The sequence below is a fragment of the Pyrus communis genome, chromosome 5, assembly GCF_963583255.1.
Source record: "Pyrus communis chromosome 5, drPyrComm1.1, whole genome shotgun sequence".
Taxonomy (NCBI): Eukaryota; Viridiplantae; Streptophyta; class Magnoliopsida; order Rosales; family Rosaceae; genus Pyrus; species Pyrus communis.
Window position 1 is genome coordinate 10,979,006 of NC_084807.1, and position 22,691 is coordinate 11,001,696.

At 36.2% G+C, this 22,691-nt stretch overlaps 1 protein-coding gene across 1 annotated transcript; it reads left to right on the forward strand.

Moving 5' to 3' along the window:
• The first annotated feature begins 19,926 nt into the window (after window positions 1-19,926).
• On the forward strand, window positions 19,927-22,367 carry LOC137734788 (uncharacterized). Its single transcript, XM_068474071.1, has one exon. It carries the CDS (start codon window positions 20,125-20,127, stop codon window positions 22,027-22,029), a length of 1,905 nt encoding a protein of 634 aa, XP_068330172.1. The 5' UTR covers window positions 19,927-20,124; the 3' UTR covers window positions 22,030-22,367.
• Window positions 22,368-22,691: the final 324 nt, after the last annotated feature.

A 22,691-nucleotide genomic window follows, 5' to 3' on the forward strand; every position in this document is an offset into this window, starting at 1 on the left:
TTGTTTTATTTGATATGCATGAAATTGGAGTAGTTGGGTCCAACGCCCAATAAGAAAAACACGCCTCGATGTGATTAAATGCGTAAGTAAAATCAATCACCATCCTTAGACCGAGATCCAACACTAGGCTCATGTTGGATCGAATCAAAGGTTCATAGTCATCCTAAGGCCCTAAGGCAACATTATAGTCCATCAATGAATGCAAAGCTTATGTTAGTAGTACCATATACTCTTGCTTTAAAAATTGTTTTACAAGCATAGTGGGAGTGCAATATACTACTAAATCAATCACATGGACCAATAGTTGTAATAGGACCAAATTTTTTTAATGAGATTAAAATGCATGTTAATATATGATGAGACCTAAAAATCCTCAACTAAACCGTTATTAAGTTGACAAGTGTGAGAGTGCTTTGAACACTCTTTTGTGGCCTTCCACCGTGGTAGGCTCTTATTGTTTGTGACTCATACACCGACTTCACCCTATCATGGGGGAGTACAAAGTATAAGCTTACACTCAGGAGGAGTTCTATACGCATACATGATGTTGTGAAGGTAGGCAACAAGAATAATCAACATCATATCATTGTGAGGTTGTTCTTGAACCCCTACCTGAACTTGCATAGTGAGAATGACTTAACTAAGTGCAATGGAGCCAACATCATATCATTGTGAGGCATCATTCTCTAGAGGCCAAATAAGATGGGTCATTGTGAGGAATCATTCTCTAGAGGCCAAATAAGATGGGTACTTACATGAGATGTAAATGAGTAAGCGTACTCTCTTATTATTATTGATGATACCCAACACCATATCATTGTGAGGTGGGCTTGGTAATAGTGAGCCTCTCATACCCTACTAAGAGTTTCCGCCAAAATTCTTGAATTCTAATGAGGGGTATGGAATTTGCCAGAAATAATGGGTGGTGTTATTTGATTTAAAGACCCAGATCTAATAGCTTAAAATCAATCAATTTATATTTGTTATGTATTTATTTACAGATATATTTGCAAACGCTATCCAAAACTTGACAAAGAAAAGCCGAAGGCTTTAGTTTCCAAACTTGGTACCATAATCACATAGATTGTCTTGAATGGATTATATATGTACCTAAGTAGTCGCATCCTCACAATCTTCCTATTGATAATGTATCATTGGAAGAACATGTTAGATAAGTCTATCATAAAGAGGACAACACAAACAACAAATGCTCATTCCTTTGTTGTATGAACAATGGAACTTGAGAAGATAAGCACTAGGGCATGGACACTTTATGTGCCATGATTCTTCACTTAAAAATTGTTGTATGAAGAAATGAGAGTTGCCTTGAACAACTCTTGAAAGTTTGTAATCATGTTTAGAACATAATGGTTCATTGACAAAAATAGTCCATCAACAGGGACTTAATAATGATTTTGAATCTTTGAGTGTTGAAGTGTTAAACAACTTCAGGAGATGGAAACTAGGCAAAGACTTCACCTTTGAGTCCCTATCCAAATGGTTCACTAAGTTTATTGTAAACTGTATAGTGAACAATAATCGCACGCTCTCCAAATCGTTTGATGTGTATAACACAATTGAAATAAGTTTCAAGAGAGATAGTGGGAGTTTAAGAAACCATTACTATTGTAGTCAATGGAGAAGTCAAATGAAGAAGGCGAAATAACTCCAAGGAAACAAACTTTCTTTATGAAAGGATGGATATTGGAAGGGGTATTTGCAAGAAATGTCTTGCAAGTGTCAAGAACGCACCTTTTGAAGGTGTTGTAAATTGTTCTTGAATAGTTCAAAACAGTTGGTTTTTCTACTTGAATGCTTGATTCTGTATTACTAACTATGTTTTACAATCGTTGTAAAAGTGTGGTTAATAAGAAGTAGAAGATTAATGAGAGAAGAGAAAGTACTTCACATTCTGAATGTGAATAAAAGATAGATTTCAACGAAAACAGATAATACTTACTTCTTCATATGAACTACCAAAGAAATTGGAAAAACAAAGATTGTCTTTACGTTCCAATTTAAATAAGGAACTTAATTTTGTCACTATAATTTTAAGAGATTGATGAATGTTTTGTTTGACAAAACATTGTTCTTTATTAATGAATGATTGGATTATTGTAATCTGATTGATTGTCTCTATATAGTAGAGATGATATGGTAGTGTTAATTGTTTAGAATATAACAATGCTTAAAAACCAAAGGGTTACAAGGTAGTGACTAATCCCACTGAGTTGTGACACCTCTAAAATATAAATTACAAGTTGGTCATAGATGTTTTGGATTGTTAGATCTGGATCCAATGACTTCTTGTTAAAATTGTATAGAGGCAAAATGTTTGAATTTTTATTCTTTTGAAAAGAAGAAAGAATCACAAAGTTGTTGGGGTTAATTCACTTAGATGTTAGTGGCACTTGTCCACAACATAATACTACTCATGTTGTATGACATTCACCGAAGATCGCTCTCGGTTGGACTATCGTTTATTTTGAATAAACACAAGTTTGAATACTTTGCAAAAGGTTTCAAAGAATTCAATGTAAGTTGATGAGTAAGATGTCTAAAGTATTTACCTCCTTAGATTTGATCAAAGGAAAAATAACACTTTAGAAGAGTTTCATTGAAAGATATCAAGGAAAGTGGCATCATAAGATAATGGATTTCTCCATTGGGAGAAGAACGAACTCGAATAAGATGTAGTTCGTTAGATGTTATCAATTACCCATATATAGGATAAATACTTTTAAGACAATATGATTGTCAATTAGAAGATATTCTAAAATTTTCATGACTCCATAGGATGCAGTTGGAAAGAAAGACAAGTCTTAATCGTGTTAAGATTTGGGATTGTGTGCTAATAAGCAATATTTGTTTGTGAACAATCTTGTGGGATATCCTTAAAGTAACCTTTGGATATCACTTCTATAAACCAACTAACAAATGTTATTTGTTGGGTAGTTCATTGTAATCCTACAATAGGATTAGCCTAAGATAGAGCAAATGAACGAGAGATAGAACTCAAAGAATGAGTTCTTTGAGTGACAAGATGATAATCAACAAATATAACAACCTAGTTCCTACACCACTAGCTCCAAGGTAGTCGAGAAGGATCTATAAACCGTATTAGTTGAATAGTTTGAACTTTATGACTATGTCATAGAGTTACACCTCTTAATTCGAAAGAAATAAGAATGAAAATCCTTATGACTACATTGAGTGTATATACGACATATACTCAAGGAAATGGTATAGTACCATTTGACCCAAAATTGTGAAACCTTCATAGCTAATTGGTAGCTTAAAGTGACTACAATCAACGAGATTGGTTGACTTGGAAGAAACCATCTTTGACGTAGTCTTGGTTTCTGTTAATTCGATGATTGCTAGCTACAACTAAACGGTGATTCAATGTTTGGACATAATATAGGTTTCTAAAACCATTATCAAGATAGTCTTGATAATATATGTATAAGACTAAGAATCATAAGACCTGTAAGTTGTAGAGATCCACCCATCATGAATCTTAGCAAGCTAGTGGGAGCTATAAGTGTCATATGGGAGAAAGATCAAATCATTTGATTTCTCATAAAGATGTAAATGAATCTTTTGTTTACTAGGTTTACAAAAGATTAGTGGGAGTTAATCATATTCCTAATTTTGAACATGGATATGATATATTAATTTTGGAAATGAAAGGAATTCTTCTTCGTTAAAGTTATGACTTTAAATATTCTATAATGATGGAATGTATATAGGAGACATAGTCTATATACAAGGGATGGAAATCTATAATGATAGATTTCAAGATATAATTGGATTATTTCAATCCCTATTGATAGACTATAGATGTAGGAAGTTTCTCGAAGGATAAACTTCAAATGAAAGAACAATTCCAATCAGACTTGGAAATTGCTCTTCTAAAGGGAATGTACCCTTTTGACTCCTAAAGAAGTGTAATGCGTAAACAGAATTCTTTATGCATACGCAGAAAGGTGATTTACGTATTTCGTATTGTATGAAAGATGTTGATATGGGTTGTACAATTGGTACAAGACGATATCAGTGCAAGCCCAGGATCAGAACCATGACGATTGTCAAGTGAGTCCTTAAGTATTACTAAAGGATAGATTCATCAAGAATGAGGAAGAATCAGAGTAACGCAATGAAATAAATGTATTAGATTATGAAATTGTATCCATCATTGGATGTCTATTCATTATGAATGAAGAGATAATTGGATATCTCTTTTGGGTGGAAACGTTATAAGTAATGACTTTAGTGTGTTCCATCATGCATGAAAAATATATCGCCATATAGAAGCTTATAGCAATGTTGTTTGGATGGGAAAATTCATTTACCAACTAGAAAGTGTCTCTAATGTAAGTGGGAGATTGTTGGAAATATGCCCTAAAGGCAATCATATGATGATACTTTACGGACATTTCACATGTTAAACTAATCTAGTTTAATATAAAGGGCAGAGATTATTGTTTAAAGCCATCTCATATAAATATTATATGCTTAAACGATAAGTCCAAGGAATATGTAATTGGGAGGATGTGTGATAGGAGCATATTTATGCGACTTAATTGGCTTGTTCTCATGCATTTACGTTGTGTTTCTTTAGTTATTTTAGTCCTTTATGCCATTTTCGTGTGTTTCTAGGTTCATATGGCTAAGGAAGCAAAAAGGTGCATTTTGGAGCATTTTGGAGCAAAATTGGGCTTGGAATGGATAGCATATGCTTGGAGCAAAAGGAATGGACGAAATTGAAGACCTAAAGACCTTTTGTTTGAGCAATATCAAGGAATCCTACCTATTCTAGGTCACAAAACAATGTCCCTTCCAACATTGTTACCCTTGCCGTGTGTCCCTTGGTGTTTCCCTTCCTTGCCATGCAAGGAAGGACCTTGTTTCCTGTTTTAAACCATTTAAACACATTCATTCATCTCCCTATATAACCATACACTTATCACTTATCATAACCATACACTTATCACTTATCACAACAACAACCTTGCACATGCTTTCCCATTTCATTATTCATTCACTTTGCATTCATTCAATTCAGCCACATGCACTTATTCTTTCATCATTGCACCACCAATTCAACACATGCACCCATCACCTAACACAAACATCTCATTGCCGTGCATTTCATATCCCATTTCCAGCTTTCCCCCCTTGCAATTGCACATGCATTCCCACTTCATCCTTGCAGCCATTCCACATGCATTTCCACCCACATGCACTTTAATCATTCACCCATGCAGCCACATATTCACCCACATGCACTTTTAATCATCCACCAACACAAAACAACCCATCCTTGTCGTGCATCCCCTTCCATTTTCTGCACCTTTTCTCCTTGCATTTCCAGCTTTCCACAACCTTTCCTAGCCGTTTTGCACATGCATTCACTTAACCTAGCTGTCCTTCACATGCTCTCCCATCCATTCTCTCCCTATAAAAACCATACACACTTCACACAACATTCATTCATTCTTCCATATTCAGAAATTCACCAAAAACTGCCCTTGGTGCCGTGCCTTGAGGCACCATTCCCTACTAATCCAAACACCATCACTTCCTTCACCATTCCACAAAACCTATCATTCTACATTATCCATAATCCCCAAAACTCACCTTAGACCTTGTGCTACAACAAAGAGGAAGAGAAGCGGGCCTAAACGTTCATACAATTCAAGTTTGAGTTGTTGGAATGTTTAGGTGTTTCTTTTCCTTTGAATTCAATGTTTAATTTCAATTCTCTTTGTTTTGCACGTATGAGGAACTAAACCCACCTTGGCTAGGGGGGGATTCGAAATATATGTTTATGCTTGCATTTTGATTTGATTACTTCTAATTGTGTTTCATAAGTTGTGGATTCAATTTGTTTAACTGTTTGATTGATAACTTATTTATGTATGTTTATTGAGAGTGCACGCTTAATTTTCATGCATGAATATGATGCTAGAATATAAGTGAGTTTCACCTAATAGTTACGAACTTATATTCACAAGTAGTGGAGGTTGCTTATAAACAATCGCGTTAAACGAATTCTTGGCATAAGTTTCATGCAATCATAGTAACGAATGCCTCGTTAACACTTATAATTTTCATAGAGCGTAATGATTCTTGCTTGTATCTCTATTAGGGGACTTGTGGGGAATGTTTTGGGTTGTCGTATGCAATCATCCAATTCAATAACGTTAGGAAGATTTGAAGGTTAATTAGTGCATCACGGTTAACTTGGGGTGTTGAGAATTCATGGTTTATTGAAAGGCAATTGGAAATCATTTTATTATGCAAGTGTAACATGTGTGGAGATGTGATGCGAGATTTATACGCGCACAAATTAAACCCTCTTTTTGACAATTGTAGTATAAGTATAAGTAGGGATCGTTCTGGACCGGGGATTAGGAGGGATTGCAAATCTCTTGGAAACTGACTCAAAAACGTAAAATAAAGTTTAAAACACTAAACTAGACTCAAAGAATGCAAAATTAAAGTTTAAAACACTAAGACAAACCAAAAACTCAAAATGCTTTAAAAACACAAACTAAATTGAATTCTAACTAAAATGAACATTAAAGCAAAAGGGGGATTGAGGTTTTTACGAAAATTGAAATAACGAAACAAGTTAATAAACTAGACAGAATGTAAATATGAAATTTATGGATGAATGCTAGCTAAGGGGTTCATCTCCATACATGTTACACTTGCATACAAGATTGATTCTCAGTTGGTCTTTCGATAAATTATGAAACTCAACACTCCGGGTTAATTAGGTCCGCTTAAATTAACCGTCAAGTTTTCCTTAAGTTAATGAATTGGATGGGTTAGCGCAACGCAATTCACAACATTCTCCAAAAGTCCTTTACGTGAACAGCACAATAAAGATACAATCAAAGATCATTAAGCATCATGAAAACTATAAGTGTTGACAAGGCATTCGTTACTATGGAATACGCATGAAACTCGTGCCAAGAACTCATTTAACGCGATTGTTTATAAGCAACCTCCACTACTTGTGAATATAAGTTCATAACGATTAGGTGAAACTCACTTATATTCTAGCATCATATTCATGCATGAAAATTAAGCGCGCATTCTTAATAAACATACATAAATAAGTTATCAATCAAACGGTTAAACAAATTGAATCAACAACTTATGAAATTCCAACGAAAGTTAATCAATTCATATTGCAAGTAATAAACATAATTTCGAATCACCCCCTAGCTAAAGGGGGTTTTAGTTCCTCATATCTTTGAAATCAAAGAAACGCCTAAACATTCCAACAACTCAAAGTTGAATTGTATGAACGTTTAGGCACTCTTCTCTTCCATTCCTCATACGTACAAAACAAAGAGAATTAAATTTAAACCTTGAAATCAAAGAAATACCTAAACATTCCAACAACTCAAACTTGAATTGTATGAACGTTTAGGCCCTCTTATCTTCCTCGTTGTTGTAGCACAAGGTCTAAGGTGAGGTTTGGGGGATTATGGAAATGGATGAGGAGTGGTGGAAATGGAAAGATGGTTTTTTGGATTCTAAGGGAGACTCACGGCTAAGAGAGAAAGGGATGTGTTTGTGGTGTGTTGTGTATGAAATGAGATGTCCATGAATGAATGAATGCAAGGGTATTTATAGGAGTAGTGGAGGGAACATATGGCTATGTCATTTGTAGGTGAAGTAGGTGGATGTTGTAGGTGAAGTAGGTGGATGTTGTAGGTGAAGTAGGTGGATGATATGTTAAGTGATAAGTGATAAGTGATATGATATGTGGTTATGATATGATAAGTGGTTAAGTGGTGATGATAAGTGATAAGTGATTAAGTGATATGATATGTGGTGATGATAAGTGATAAGTGCATGTGGGTTAACTAATGAAGGAAATGCATGTGCAATGACAATGTGTTAGAATGGATGTGTGTTATGCATGGCATGATTGGGATTAGGAAAGGTTTAAATGTCCTAAAACTAAAGAGAACAAGGTTCCAACACTTTGGCTCCAATTAGGTCTTCAATTTCGTCCAACACTTTGGCTTCAAGCATAAGCTATCCGTCCTTAGCCCAAAAGTGCTCCAAAAGTCTCCAAAATGCATCTTTTTGCTCCTTTAGCCCTTTGGACCTACAAACACACGAAAATAGCTTAAAGTACTAAAATAACTAAAGAAACATAACGTAAATGTACGAGAACAAGCCATTAAAGTCGCATAAATATGCTCCTATCAAGATGAACCCCTTAGCTAGCCTTCCCATCCATTCAATTCCATCAAATTCATCTTTACAGTCTGCAACTTTTGGAGTTCTTTCTTCTTTTGTTTCTGTTTTCATGTTTAATTTAACTTGTTGTTCAATTATGTTAAACACGTGGAACTAATTTCTTTTTAGTTAGAGGCGAGTTTGAAGCCATGGACATATGTTGGTTATGATTTGATTTACTCCAGTTATGAATTCATGAACTTTAGATGTGGTTTACTTTTCTGTTTTGATTAAGAACTTGTTTATGTATGTGGGTTGAGGGTCGACACTTAATTTGCATGCCTAAACTTGATGCTAGGATATAAGGGAATTTCACCTAATCGTTATGAACTTATATTCATGAGTAGTAAAAATCGCTAGTCACGATTGTGTTTAGTAAACCCTAGGCTGGATTAACATGCGTATTCCATAGTTATGAATGCCTAGTCGATGTTTATGATTTCCGTTGAACTTAATGATCTTTGTTGAATGTCTCTATCATGCGTATTCCATAGTTAGGGACTTTGATTAGGAATAATTTGGTTGTAATGCGTATCCCATTCAATCCAATGAATCTAGGGAAATCTGAAAGTTAATTTAAGCGGACCTAATTAACTTGGAGTTTTGTCATTCATCGTTTGTTGAAGTCATAACTGGGAATCAAATTATATGCATATGTTCATGTGTGGATAAGGAACCCTCTAACTAGTTTCTCATCATTCTATTTCATCAATTTCGATTTTACAATCTGTTTTAATTAGAATCTGTGCATTTAGTTTAATTTCGTCCAAAACTCAATCCCCCTTTACTTTATTGTTCAATTTAGTTAGAAATCAATTTAGTTTGTGTTTTTAAAGCATTTTGAGTCTTTGGTTTGTCTTAGTGTTTTAAAGTTTAGTTTTGCATTCTTTGAGTCTAGTATAGTGTTTTATATTGTGTTTCTACGTTTTTTAGTCAAATCCAAGTGATTAACAATCTCTCCTAATCCCCGGTCCAGAACGATCCCTACTTACATACTTACTACAATTGATAAAAAGAGGGTTTAATTTGTGTGCGTATAAATCACGCATCAATGTGATCTAAAGAATTTATATTCATGAGACCATTCTCTTTTGTATACATATCCTAAACATTCTTCATCATAAGCTTGCCAATTGGGCATGGACAGTCTGTTAAGATCAGTACATGCTATGTCTTCTCTTAGAGAGAGTGACTAGTCTCGAGTCATTAGTGTGACTGACACCAAGACAAGCATGTAGGTGCTAATAGAGAATGAGTCCACTAAATGCGATCAACAAGAAGTTCTCATACTCATGTCACATGAAAACTCATGGTTGGCATAATGCAAAGTAGTCCTTTGACCTGAGGCATCATAGTTGTTTTATGGAACAATGTGGTCAAGAATATTGTATTAAAGAAAGACCGTATTGCATTGTAATCCCAAATTGAATAGGTTCTCCACCTCTTCTAATTAGCTTGGGTAGCTATAACATACTGGTCGGTGTCACTCATGGTTTGTAGAAGCCCTAAAGGTGTATAATCACTAAAGGGAGAATTGAAAAGTAAGTTTTAATTCACAATCGATTTGAAGTGTTCTAATCGCCCACTGCCTTGCTAAAAGGAACCTAATGGATCGTACACCGTGTAAGGTAGATATTGAAGAAACAACGGAGATTAGTAAGGATAATTAAATGGTTTAATTATTTATGGCTAAGATTAATTAATATGTTAATTAATAAAATGAATAAGTTTGTTTTAGACCTCGGGTTAGTTTTGGGCCTCAAGGCCCAATGGGCTTTGAATGTCAAGTCCAATAACTCAAGTTGTATGACAACTTGAAAACACAAAGGGCATGAAAGCCCAATGAACCCATATGGCTAGCCATAGAGAGTGTGAGGGATAATTGGTTTTAATTTCAATTATGCCACTCAATGTAAGTGGCTATAGAAAGGAAATTATAACTCATTCCCTCATAAGGGGTTTTCTAGAGAGAAAAGAGAAAAACGCAAAAAGGCTCTTTCTTCTCTTAAGAGGCCAGCCACCCTAGGAAGAATGGACTAGCATCCATTTGTTCCTAGGTCACGCATCTCTTCCTTAACGGTTTCCTTGGTGTGGAAACTTAGAGGTTCCCTTTCTTGGGAACTTGGAGAGAATCCATTCCTTCATCCATATCAAAGAAGTCATGAAGTCAAGAAGCAAAGTTCCTTCATCCACATCCATGGAGCCAAGGAGCAAGAAGACTAAGGAAAGAAGGCCTTCACATGGGTGAATATCCTTTGCTAAGCAAAGAGGTGCTTCAAATGTATAAAAGTTTATCAACTCTTTTCTGTAAGATTTGAGTTGAGTCTTGGTTCACCATAACAACTAGGCCTTGAATTTCATAGGTAAAGTTTTTTTTTTTTTTTCTTTTTTTGAGTGCATACAAGCATGATTCCGCCTTTAATTGTTAATTGCATGCATAGATGTTGCTCAAATGAATTTGTTTTCACAAATTTTTCCTTCAATTGCATTGTAATCCTAAACTGAATAGGTTCTCTAACCTTTTTTTATTAGCTTGGGTAGCCATGACATACTGCTAGGTGTCACTCATGGCTTGTGGAAGCTTTAAAGGTGTATAATTACTAAAGGGAGAATTGAAAGTAAGTTTCAATTCACAATCGATTAGTAAGAGTTCTAATCGCCCACTACCTTGCTAAAAGGAGCCTAATGGATCACACACCGTGTAAGATAATGATTAAAGGAAATAACGAAGATGAGTAAGGACAATTAAATAGTTTAATTGTATATGGTAATGATTAATTAAAAGTTAATTAATCAAGAACGAAAGGTTCGTTTTAGGCCTTAAGTTAGTTTTGTGTTTCGGGACTCAAAAGGGTTTTGGTCCACAAGGCACATAAGGTTTAAGTTGTGTGATAACTAAAACAAAATGGGCAATTAACCCACTAACAATATGGAGGCCATCCATACTTAGAGAGGGAGTGATTTTGGACTTATTACAAGTTTGCCACTTCAATGAAGATAGGTATAAAAGTAACTTTATAGCCTTTTCTTGTGTAGGGTTTTTCTTGGAAAGATGAGAGAACAAATGCTTTCTATTTCTCTCTAGAGGGGTCGGCCATCATGGAAGAACGTTGCTAGCATTTTGTTCTTCCATGGTCACTCATCTTTTTCCTCAACCATCTTTGGTGTCGAAACTTAGAGGTCTCCAACCCATTCCTCCATCCATATCCAAGAAGCCATGGAGCCAAGAAGCAAAGTTCCTCATCCATATCCATGGAACCAAGAAGCAAGGAGACAAAGGATAGAAGACCCTTGCATGGGTGAATATCCTTTGCTAAGCAAAGAGGTGCTTCAAAGGTATAAAAGTTTCTCAACTCCTTTCTTTAAGATTTGAGTTGAGTCTTGGTTCACCACAACTACTAGGCTTTGAATTTCATGGTTTAAGTTTTGTTTTAAAATGCATAGAAACATGCTTTTGCCATTGAATTGTTAAATGTATGTATTATGTTGCTTAACTTAGTTTTTCACAAATTTTCCTTTAAGTGGTATCAAGAGCCTAGGTCTAGTAGTTAGCGAACCCTTTCGGGTTTTATTGTTAATAGTTTGATTTGAATGTTGTAATGGTTACAAGCTTTATTCTTGCTTCTTTGAATGTAAATTTTCTTGAAAATTTGCCATCTCAAATCTTGTAGATGTAGTTCATATATGCATGAATTTTGGAGCTAAAATTTGGTGCCTTTTGTTTGGGGAAATTCGGCGAAATCCATGGGTGAATTTTTTGGGTTCTTGATTGTCATATTAAAAGTGTTTTAAAGTACATTTGGAACCACTAAGTACCCTAGTAATGCTAATATGTTTTTTCCCTTAATTTTGAGAGGTTTTGGGGTGTCTTTAGGTGAAAAATGTTCGTGGAGCTCTTATGTGTTTTCATGGATGTTCTTCATTGTTCTTGATGTGCTCTTCATGTTCATAACCAAGAACATAAAGTTTTGGGTGTTTGATTCAAAATTGTTTTTGAATTTGTTTAAAGATTTGTGTTGTAATATTTGATGTAAGATGATTTGCACTATTCACATCACTATTCATGTCAAAACTTTTTCCATGTTTCATGGACATCACCTATCACCTTTTGTTTTAAAACTTGCAAAAAGTGTCTCAACCACACTCCTTCTACCAAAACCGGCCACCCTACTAAAGTAGGGTAGTTTTGGGGCTTTCATGCAATTACATAAAGTTTTGATACTTTTGTGTATTTGCACTTTGACCCAAAAGTTTACATTTTTACATAAACTCCCAAAATCACTAAAGGACAAATTGTTTTGCTCCTTTAATGAAGTTTTTGTATTTGATGAAATTTTTGGGTTCTAGTTTTAATTACATGAAGTAGTGAACTAATAAGAGTGACTAATAAGAAGTAGAAGATTTATTAGAGAAGAGAAAGTACTTCACATTCGGATCGTGAATAAAGATATAGATCTCTACGAAATCAGGTAGTACTTACTTCCTCATACTACCAAAGAAATTGGCAAAACAAAGATTGTCTTGACATTCCAATTTGAATAAGGAACTTGATTCCGTCATTATAGTTTTAAGAGATGGATGAATTTTTTTGTTCTTTATTAATGAATGATTGGATTATTGTAATCCGATTAATTGTCTCTATATCGTAGAGATGATGTGGTAGTGTTAACTATTTAGAATATAATGATGCTTAAAACCCAAAAGGTTACAAGGTAGTGACTAACCCTACTGAGTTGTTACACCTCTAAAACATAAATTACAAGTTGGTCATAGATGGATGCTTTGGTTCGTTAATTATTATCAAATACTCGTATATAGGATATATACTTCTAAGACAATATGATTGTCAATTAGAATGTCTTCTAAAATGTTTCATAACTCCATAAGATGTAGTTGGAAAGAAAGATAAGTCTTAATCAAGTTAAGATTTGGGGTTGTCATGCATATGTCAATTGACATAATACATTTTTTCTTAAAGAGCAATGTTTGTATGAGCATTATCTTGTTGGATATCACTTCTATATACCAACTAACAAATGTTGTTTGTTGGATAGTTCATTGTAATCCTACAATAGGATTAGCCTAAGATAGAGCAAATGAACGAGAGATAGAACTCAAAGAATGAGTTCTTTGAGTGACAAGATGATAATCAACAAATATAACAACCTAGTTCCTACACCACTAGCTCCAAGGTCGTCGAGAAGGATCTATAAACCATCTCAGTTGAATGGTTTGAACTTTAAGACTATGACATATAGTTAGGCCTCTTAATTCAAAAGAAATAAGAATGAAGATCATTATGACTAAATTGAGTGTTGTATTACATATACTCAAGGAAATAATATAATATCATTTAACCTGAAATAGTGAAACCTTCATAGATAATTGGTAGCTTTAAGGTGCAATCAAAGAGATTGGTTGACTTAGAAGAAACCATCTTTGACATAGTCTTGGTTTTAATTAATTCGAAGATTGCTTGCTACAACTAAACGGTAATTCAACGTTTGGACATAGTATGAGTTTCCGAAACTATATGTCTAAGACTACGAATCATAAGATGTGTAAGTTGTAGAGATCCATCCATCATGAATCTAAGCAAGCTAGTGGGAGCTATAAGCTTCTCATGTGAAAAAGATCAAATCGTTTGATTTCTCATGAAGATGTAAATGACTCTTTTGTTTACTAGGTTTACAAAAGGTTAGTGGGAGTTAATCACATTCCTAAATTTGAACATATATATGATATTTAATTTTGGAAACAAAAGGAATTCTTCTTCAATAAAATTATGACTTTAAACGTTCTATAATGGTATAATGTATATGGGTGACATAGTCTATATACTTGGGATAGAAATCTATAATGATAGATTTCAAGATATAACTAGATTATCTTAATCCCTATTGACAGACGATAGATGTAGGAAGTTTCTCAAATGATAAACTTCAAATGGAAGAACAATTCCAGTCAGACTGGGAAGTTGCTTTTCTAAAAGGGAATGTACCCTTCAACTCCCAAAGAAATATAATCTGTAAATAGAATCCTTTATGCATACGCAGAAAGGTGATTTACGTATTTCATATTGTATGAAAAACATTGATATGAGTTGTATCAAGATTGGTATAAGACGATATTAGTGCAAGCCCATGATCAAAACCATGGCAACTGTTAAGTGAGTCCTTACATATTTAAGAAATACTAAAGGATAGATTCCTCAAGAATGAGGAAAATTAGAGTAACAAATGGAAGCGTAAACGTATTAGATTATAAATCTAATATAGTGTCCATCATTGGATAGCTCTTCATTATGACTGAAGAGATAATTGGATACTAAAAGTCTAGTGTGTTCCATCATGCATGCAAAATATATTGCCATATAGAAGTTTACAATAATATTGTTTGGATGGGAAGGTTCATGTATGAACACTTCATCTGGTTATAAACATAAAGTGTCACTAGTGTACCCATCCTACGACATTAATGGGGTGATAGCTCAAGCCAGGGAATTAAGGCCTCATCAAGATCCGAACATAATTGAGAGACTGAACCACATGATTAAGAATCAGGTATAATGGTGACGTCGTTAATCTCAAGGTTGCTTCTATGGATAACATATAGATATTCACTATCTTAGCCTAATACTTAGACATTTTTTAAATGAATTCAGAAGAGGTATTATCATTGATGACACAACTGATTGGTGAAGGAAGATTTGTGAAAAACAAGTTCATTTGAGCAACATCAACAACATGCAATTAACAATTAAAAGGCGGAATCATGTTTATATGCACTCAAAAACAAAACTTAACCCATGAACTTCAAAGCCTAGTAGATAGGTGAACCAAGACTCAACTCAAAACAAAGTGAGTTGAGAAATCAATACCTTTGTAGATTCCTCTTTGCATAAGCAAAGGCTAATCACCCAAAGAGAGGGCCTTCATTCCTTGCATCTTAGATCCATGGATTTGGATGGATGAAAAAGTTTCTCCAAGTTCCCAAAATTGAGAACCTCTAAGTCTCCACACCAAGGTAAGATTGGAGAAGAAATGAGTGACCTTGAGGAAGTAAGATTGCTAGATGTTTTCCTCAAGGGTGGCCGGCCATTTCTAGAGAGGAAGGAGAGTTTGTTCTCATCTTTACTCCTTAGAAAACCCTAAGGATGAAATGGCTATAAAGTTGTCTTTATACACCTCACAATGGAGTGGCAAACTTGCAATTAAGCCAAGTTCACTACCCTCCTCTAAATGGCCGAATTTAAGGGGATTTATTGGGCTATTTGGGCCTTTGTGAATCATTATTCATTAAGTTGTCATACAACTTAAGTCAATGGACTTGACGTTCGAAGCCCATTGGGCCTTAAGGTCCAAAACTATCCCGAGGTCTTTAACGAACTTATTCGTTTGATTAATTAATATATTAATTAATCCTTGCCATAAATAATTAAACCATTTAATTATTCTTACTCATCTCCGTTGAATCTTCAATCTTTACCTTACACGGTGTACGATCCATTAGGTTCCTTTTAGCGAGGCAGTGGGCGATTCAAACTCTTTCAAATCGATTGTGAATTGGAACTTACTTTCAATTCTCTCGTTAGTGATAATACACTTTTAGGGCTTCCACAAACCATGGTTGACGCCTAGCAGCATGTCATGGTTACCCAAGCTAATCAGAAGAGGTGGAGAACCTATTCAGTTTTAGGATTACAAATGCAATACGGTCTTTCTCTAATACAATACTCTTGACCACATTGTTTGGTTTGATAGTTTATTCATGTCTACTATCCAATGTGAGTCTTGTGCTTATATGATTACCTTGAATGTGATTTGGAACACATTCCAACATCTCATTCATACTCTGGCCAGAGATTCTAAATCATATCATAGAGTATTCTCCCTCAAACAGTTTGAAGGTTAGAGATCCCTTGTTGCGCATTCACTTGCCTCCATGGCTAAGTGGCTTAACCCCAACGATGCCGTGGACACCCTCCTGATGGAGTGACTTTGACATAATCAAAGATTAAGGACCTAACCACAAGACAACTGTGATGCCTCAGGTCAAAAGACTAATTTGCATTATCCCAACCATGAGTTCTCATGTGACATGAATATGAGAACTCTTCGTTGATCGTGTTCAGTGAACTCATTCTCTATTGAGCACCTACGTACTTGTCTTGATGTCACACACACCAATGACTCGAGACTAGTCACTCTCCCTGAGAGAAGACATAGCACGTATTGATCTTAACGGACTGTCAATGCCCAATTGACAATCCTATGATCAGGAACGTTTAGGATGTGTCAACGAAAGAATGGTCTCATGAATCTAACTTATTTAGATCGCATTCTTCCAATCACATATTCCTTGGACTTATCGTTTAAGCATATAACATTTATATGAGACGGCTCAAACAATAATGTTTGCCCTTAATATTAAACTAGATTAGTTTAACATGTGAAATGTCCATAAAGTATCATCATATGATTGGTTTTAGGGCACATTTCCAACAATTGGCTCTAGTGTAAGTAGGAGATTGTTGGTAATGTGCCCTAAAGCCAATCATATAATGATACTTTACGAACATTTCACATGTTAAACTAGCCTAGTTTAATATGAGGGTAAAGATTATTGTTTAAAGCCGTCTCATATAAATGTTATATGCTTGAATAATAAGTTGAAAGAATATGTAATTAGGAGAATGTGATCTAAGGAAGTTAGATTCATGAGATCATTCTGTTTCGTACACATATCATAAACGTTCATGATTATAGGATTGCCAATTGGGCATTGACGGTTTGTTAAGATCAGTACATGTTATGTCTTTTCTCTGGGAGAGTGACTGGTCTCGAGTTATTGGTGTGAATGATACCAAGACAAGCATGTAAGTGCTCAATAGAGAATGAGTCCATTGAATGCGATTAACAAGGAGTTCTCACACTCATGTCACATGAGAACTCAAGGTTAGGATAATGTAAAGTAGTCATTTGACCTAAGGCATCATAGTTTTCTTATGGTTAGGTCCTTGATCTTTGACTGTGTCAAAGGCACTCCATCAGAGGGTGTCCACAACATAGTTGGGGTTATGTCACTTAACTATAGAGGTAGATGAATGCACAACAAGGGATTTCTAACTTTCAAACCGTTGAGGGAGAATACTCTATGATATAATTAAGAATCTCTAGCTAGAGTATGAATGAGATTTAGGAAGTTGTTCCATATCACATTCAAGGTAATCATATAAGTAAGAGAATCACATTGGATAGTAGACATGAATAAACTATCAAACCAAACAATGTGATCAAGAGTATTGTATTACAGAAAAATTGTATTGCATTGTAATCCCAAACTGAATAGGTTCTCCAACCTCTTCTGATTAGCTTGGGTAGCCATGACATACTGTTAGGTGTTACTCATGGTTTGTGGAAGCCCTAAAGGTGTATAATCACTAAAGGGAGAATTGAAAGTAAGTTTCAATTCACAATCGATTAGTAAGTGTTCTAATAGCCCACTGCCTTGCTAAAAGGAATCTAATTGATCGCACACCATGTAAGGTAATGATTGAAGGAAATAACGAAGATGAGTAAGGACAATTAAATAGTTTAATTGTATATTGCAAGGATTAATTAAAAGTTAATTAATCAAGAATGAAATGTTTGTTTTAGGCCTTAAGTTAGTTTTGGGTTTCAAGACTCAAAAGGGTTCTGGTCCACAAGGCACATAAGGCTTAAGTTGTGTGACAACTAAAACAAAATGGGCAATTAACCTACTAACAATAGAGAGGCCGGCCATGCTTAGAGAGGGAGTGGTTTTGGACTTATTACAAGTTTGCCACTCCAATGAAGATAGGTATAAAAGTAACTTTATAGCCTTTTCTTGTATAGATTTTTCTTTGAGGAAAGATGAGAGAACACATGCTCTCTCTTTCTACTTGCATTTTGTTCTTCCATGATTACTCATCTTCTTCCTCAACCATTCTTGGTGTCAGAACTTAGAAGTCTCCAACTTTGGGGACTTTTGGAGAACCCATTCTTCCATCCATATCCAAGAAGTCATGAAGCCAAGAAGCATCCAAGAAGTCATGAAGCCAAGAAGCAAATTCCTTAATCCACATCCATGGAGCCAAGGAGAAAGGAGACAAAGGAAAGAAGGCCCTCACATGGGTGAACATCCTTTGCTAAACAAAGTGCTGCTTCAAAGATATAAAAGTTTCTCAACTCCTTTTTTTAAGATTTGAGTTGAGTCTTAATTCACTACAATTACTAGGCTTTTAATAGTTTTAAGTTTTGTTTTAAAGAGAAACATGCTTCTACCATTTAATCGTTAAATGCATGTATTATATTGCTTAATGAACTTAGTTTTTTTACAAATCTTCCTTCAATTTAAGAGATATAGAACAAATTAATATAGTAGGTAATGTATTAAATTTAAATAATGTAGATCCACAAGATTTGGAAAAAACAATAGAGAAATGGGACTCCCCATGTCATGTTAGGGGTGCAATTTGAAACAGTGTTTCCAATTTTGCAAGCTGAAAATTCCATAAAGAATTCTATTATTTACTTGAGCAATAAGCCCCCTTGTATATAACTGAAACTTATTAATCAAGACTATTCAATTCTCAACAATCCAAGATTGAGAGAAGTATGTGGAAGGTAGAAAGGAGTGTGGAAAGTAAAATTTCCAAATCCGAACCCGAACTTCCAAATCCAACTATTTTTAGAAATTTGGAATGTAAATTGGAATGCATTTTGGGGATTCCTATAATTCCAAATTTTTCCAGAATGTTCCGAACTTATTCAAACAAAAAAAGTTCCGAAACATTTCGACTTTTTATAGTTATTTACTCATATTATTTTTGTAATCAATTGTTATATTTTATTACTAGTTTTGGATACCTTTTGTTCATTGTTATTATATTATTAAACATACATGCTCATATACTATATATTAAAGAAATAATAATAAATTGCATGTATAAAAAGTTTGAGAATATTCAAAGACATATAAATTATGTGAACTTAACCTAAACTAAAAAACATACCATAAAAGGACCAAATAAAAAATCAAGAGAAATACCAAGTGTGAATGGAAAAAAAAAAAATCAAACTTTCTCTAAGCCAGTTTAAGATTGTTGTGCTTCTTAAAACCATTACTTCTATTGTGTTTTAAGAATAATTAATTATTAAATAAAGCAGTTGAACATTTGGTAAATTGTATATGGTAATAAGGTTGTTGACGACAATGGTAGTGATGGCGGCTGAGTGGTGGGGTGTAGAGGTAACAATTCTACGGACGACAACAACGATTGTGGTTTCAGTTGTGGTTGTAGTTACAATGGTTGCGGCAACGAAGGTGGCAGCTTTGTTCTCGAAGAAATGAAATAAGTGTAGAAGGATACATAATATTATTTGTAGAAACTAATAAAGGTATTCCAAGAAAGACTCAACTCTTTTATTTTTATTAAAAGCAATTTACAACCTGCTTTTAAAAACTGCACTACGAAGGCGATTACTTTTGAAAGGCCAAAGACAAAGGAGGGGAGAAAAGAGAGTGAGTAAAAAAAATAAAAAAATAAAAACAAATGAAAGAGGAGGAGAGAGAGAAGAGAGAGAAAGTAAAGGGCAAAAATAGAAGGGCCCTGTCCTGGGGATGAGGCTTTGGAGAGACAGAACCTCTCTCTCTGTCTGCTGCTCTGCCGCTCTGCTGCGTGCGTGCCCCACAAAAATTGTGAGAAAAACGAAAAACAAACTCAAAAAGCATCAGAAAACAGCAAGTAGCAAAAAACAGTAGAGCAAGAGAAGAGAGGATTACTAGAACAAGATACTTTTTGAAAACAAGTTTTTCAATTCAATTTCTATGAATCCTCACAAAACAGAAGATCTCTTCCACCATCATTTCCACCACAGCCACCATGATCTGGGCCCTCCTTCCCACCAGATCATTGAATCCCATCCCTCCATTTCACTACCTTCAGATGATGTCGTCCTCCACGACCCCGTCTTCCCCCTCCCCCCGGAAATCGACCTCTTCCGCTCCCCCTCCTCCTCGCCCTCCCACTCCTCCGACGAGAACGACGACGTCTCGAACCCTAACCCCAAATCCGACCCGAAATCCCAGCCCATCTACATCTCCCCGGAGCCCCACATCTCCTCCCAGTTCTACACCTTCAACCCTGAGTCTCATTCCCTCATGATCAGGTGCATCCTCGACGCCCGTCTCGCCACCCCCGCTGAGATCCGCGCCGCCACGCCGCGCCCTGTCCTCAAGTCCTGGCGCGCCGTCTGGAAGGACCGCAACGAGGACACCGCCTACGTCACCGCCTGGAAGCGCATCCAGGACAAGCTCGCGGCCCACGTCGACCAAAACGGTAACGAATTCTTGTGTTTCAAGAACAATAATCAGCAATTCGTTTCTCACATTAATCAGTGGCAAGACATTGTTATGAGTTTCCATAGCGATGCCGATTTGAAGCATTTAGGGTTGAAGGAAACCATTGATAGGATTAAGCAGGTTTGGACTGTAGGTGCTAAGTTTTATGGAATTCCGGAGAGTTACATTAGGGTTTGTGTTGCTGCATGCCCCGTTTGCTCCACGGACAGTTCGGGGCTTGCCGGGAGGGGCAAACGCCGGCGGTTTGAGTATACCGAGTCTTTTGATGTGCCTGCTAAAGAGGTGCCCACTAGGCTTCAGCAATTGGCTGCTAAGCATAAGGTGGTTCTTTGTATAAGGCAGAAGTATATTAGGTATAAGCCCTTTATGGCTGAGGTTAAGGACTATGCTTGTCATAGGGCTGGGGAGCCCGTGGCGAAGAAGTCCAAGATTTTGAAGAGGGAGCCGTATGCTTCAAAGAGGTGTGGGTGCGGGTTTCGGATTAGGGCCATTGTTCCGATTATGAATTACAATGAAAAGGACAAGACTTTTGTGTATCAGGAGGAGGGGGTGGCAGTGTTTAAACTGTATGCTGTGCATTCAGGGCATGAGCCGGGTCCTTTGGACGGAAATGCGAGGATTATGCATCGGGTTGTGGGGCACAAAGGTGGGATTTTTATGGATCAGGATACTGTGTATGGGGTCAGTGAGGAATTGGACAATGATGGGTTTGGATTGTTCGGGAAGGATGAGGGGGACATGCAGTTTTTAGTGATGCAGCAGGTGCAGGAATTGAGAGCTGAAGTTGGGCTTTTGGAAGAGAAAATTGTGAAAATGCCACAGGAGCTTTTGAGTTCAGTGTCTCGAGATTTGTTTGATCTTGTGAATAAAGTTAGACAAGTAGGAGAGGAGAGTTCAAAGCCAATGGATTTGCTACAGGATAAGACGCTTGCAGGTGATATTTTGGTTGGGGATAATGATTTGGCCCATTGGAGTGATCACCGTCATGAACGTTTATATGGAGATGGCAAGGACACTGATTTGATTGAGGATGATGAAGACAGTTTTGGGCGAACTCTTGGAGATGGTGTCCCTTGGGAGCAGCTGAGGGAAGACTGCAGGACTCCGAAAGATCTGATCGGTGACCCTTGTAAGCCCGAAAAGTGGTTGAAGTGCAGTGAATTTGATGAGAAGAGCATGCTTGATTGCGAGGATACTAAACTAACCAAGTCCTTAAGACATGATGAGGGTATAGGGGCAGATGTAGGTCTTGTTGGTATACAGGTCGATAGCTTCTATCAAGCGAATTCGAAATGGTTTGATTCTCCTTGTGGGTTGGACCCAGCTTCAGATTGTGGGGATAATGCATTCAGGAATGGGGAGATTGTTTAGTCCCTTGAAGAGCTGTTTAGGCCTTTCTAACATAGTTATGGGTGTATATTGTCCCTTTCTGAAGCTGGAAGTGGGTTGTACAGTTATGTATACAGAAGACTTGGAGCCTCAGACAAGACTAGTAGGTTCCTTTACTTTGTGTTGTTCTGTAAAGTATAGCCGATGGGGCTTCTGCACATAACTTATAACTATTTGTTAACCGTGTTCTGGGTATTCATAATTTTCAGATTGGTTTTATAGCTCATACGGCGAGGACATCAATACTATTTGTTAAAGTTCTGTATGATTAATGTATTCGTATTTCGACCTCTGTTATTGAATTTATCATTCTCTGCGAAGTGTGCCTCCCCCCCCCCCCCCTCTCTCTCTCTCTCTCTCTCTCTCTCTCTCTCTCTCTCTCTCTCTCTCTCTCTCTCTCTCTCTCTCTGGTGTTTATAGTCCTCTGCATCCGAAAGCTCTCCATCCACTCACCTTACATTCTTCAAACTGCACCCGTACGTTCCACATAGTTACCACTCTACATGTTTGCATAAACGTAAGTTGTGTGATTAATTATGAAGGTTTTACAGCTTTGATTTCTCGGATCAAATTGCATTGGAGGATGGTGTGATTGACAAACCTATAATGACAAATGTCTTGCAAATTTGTGATTTGGTCTGCAA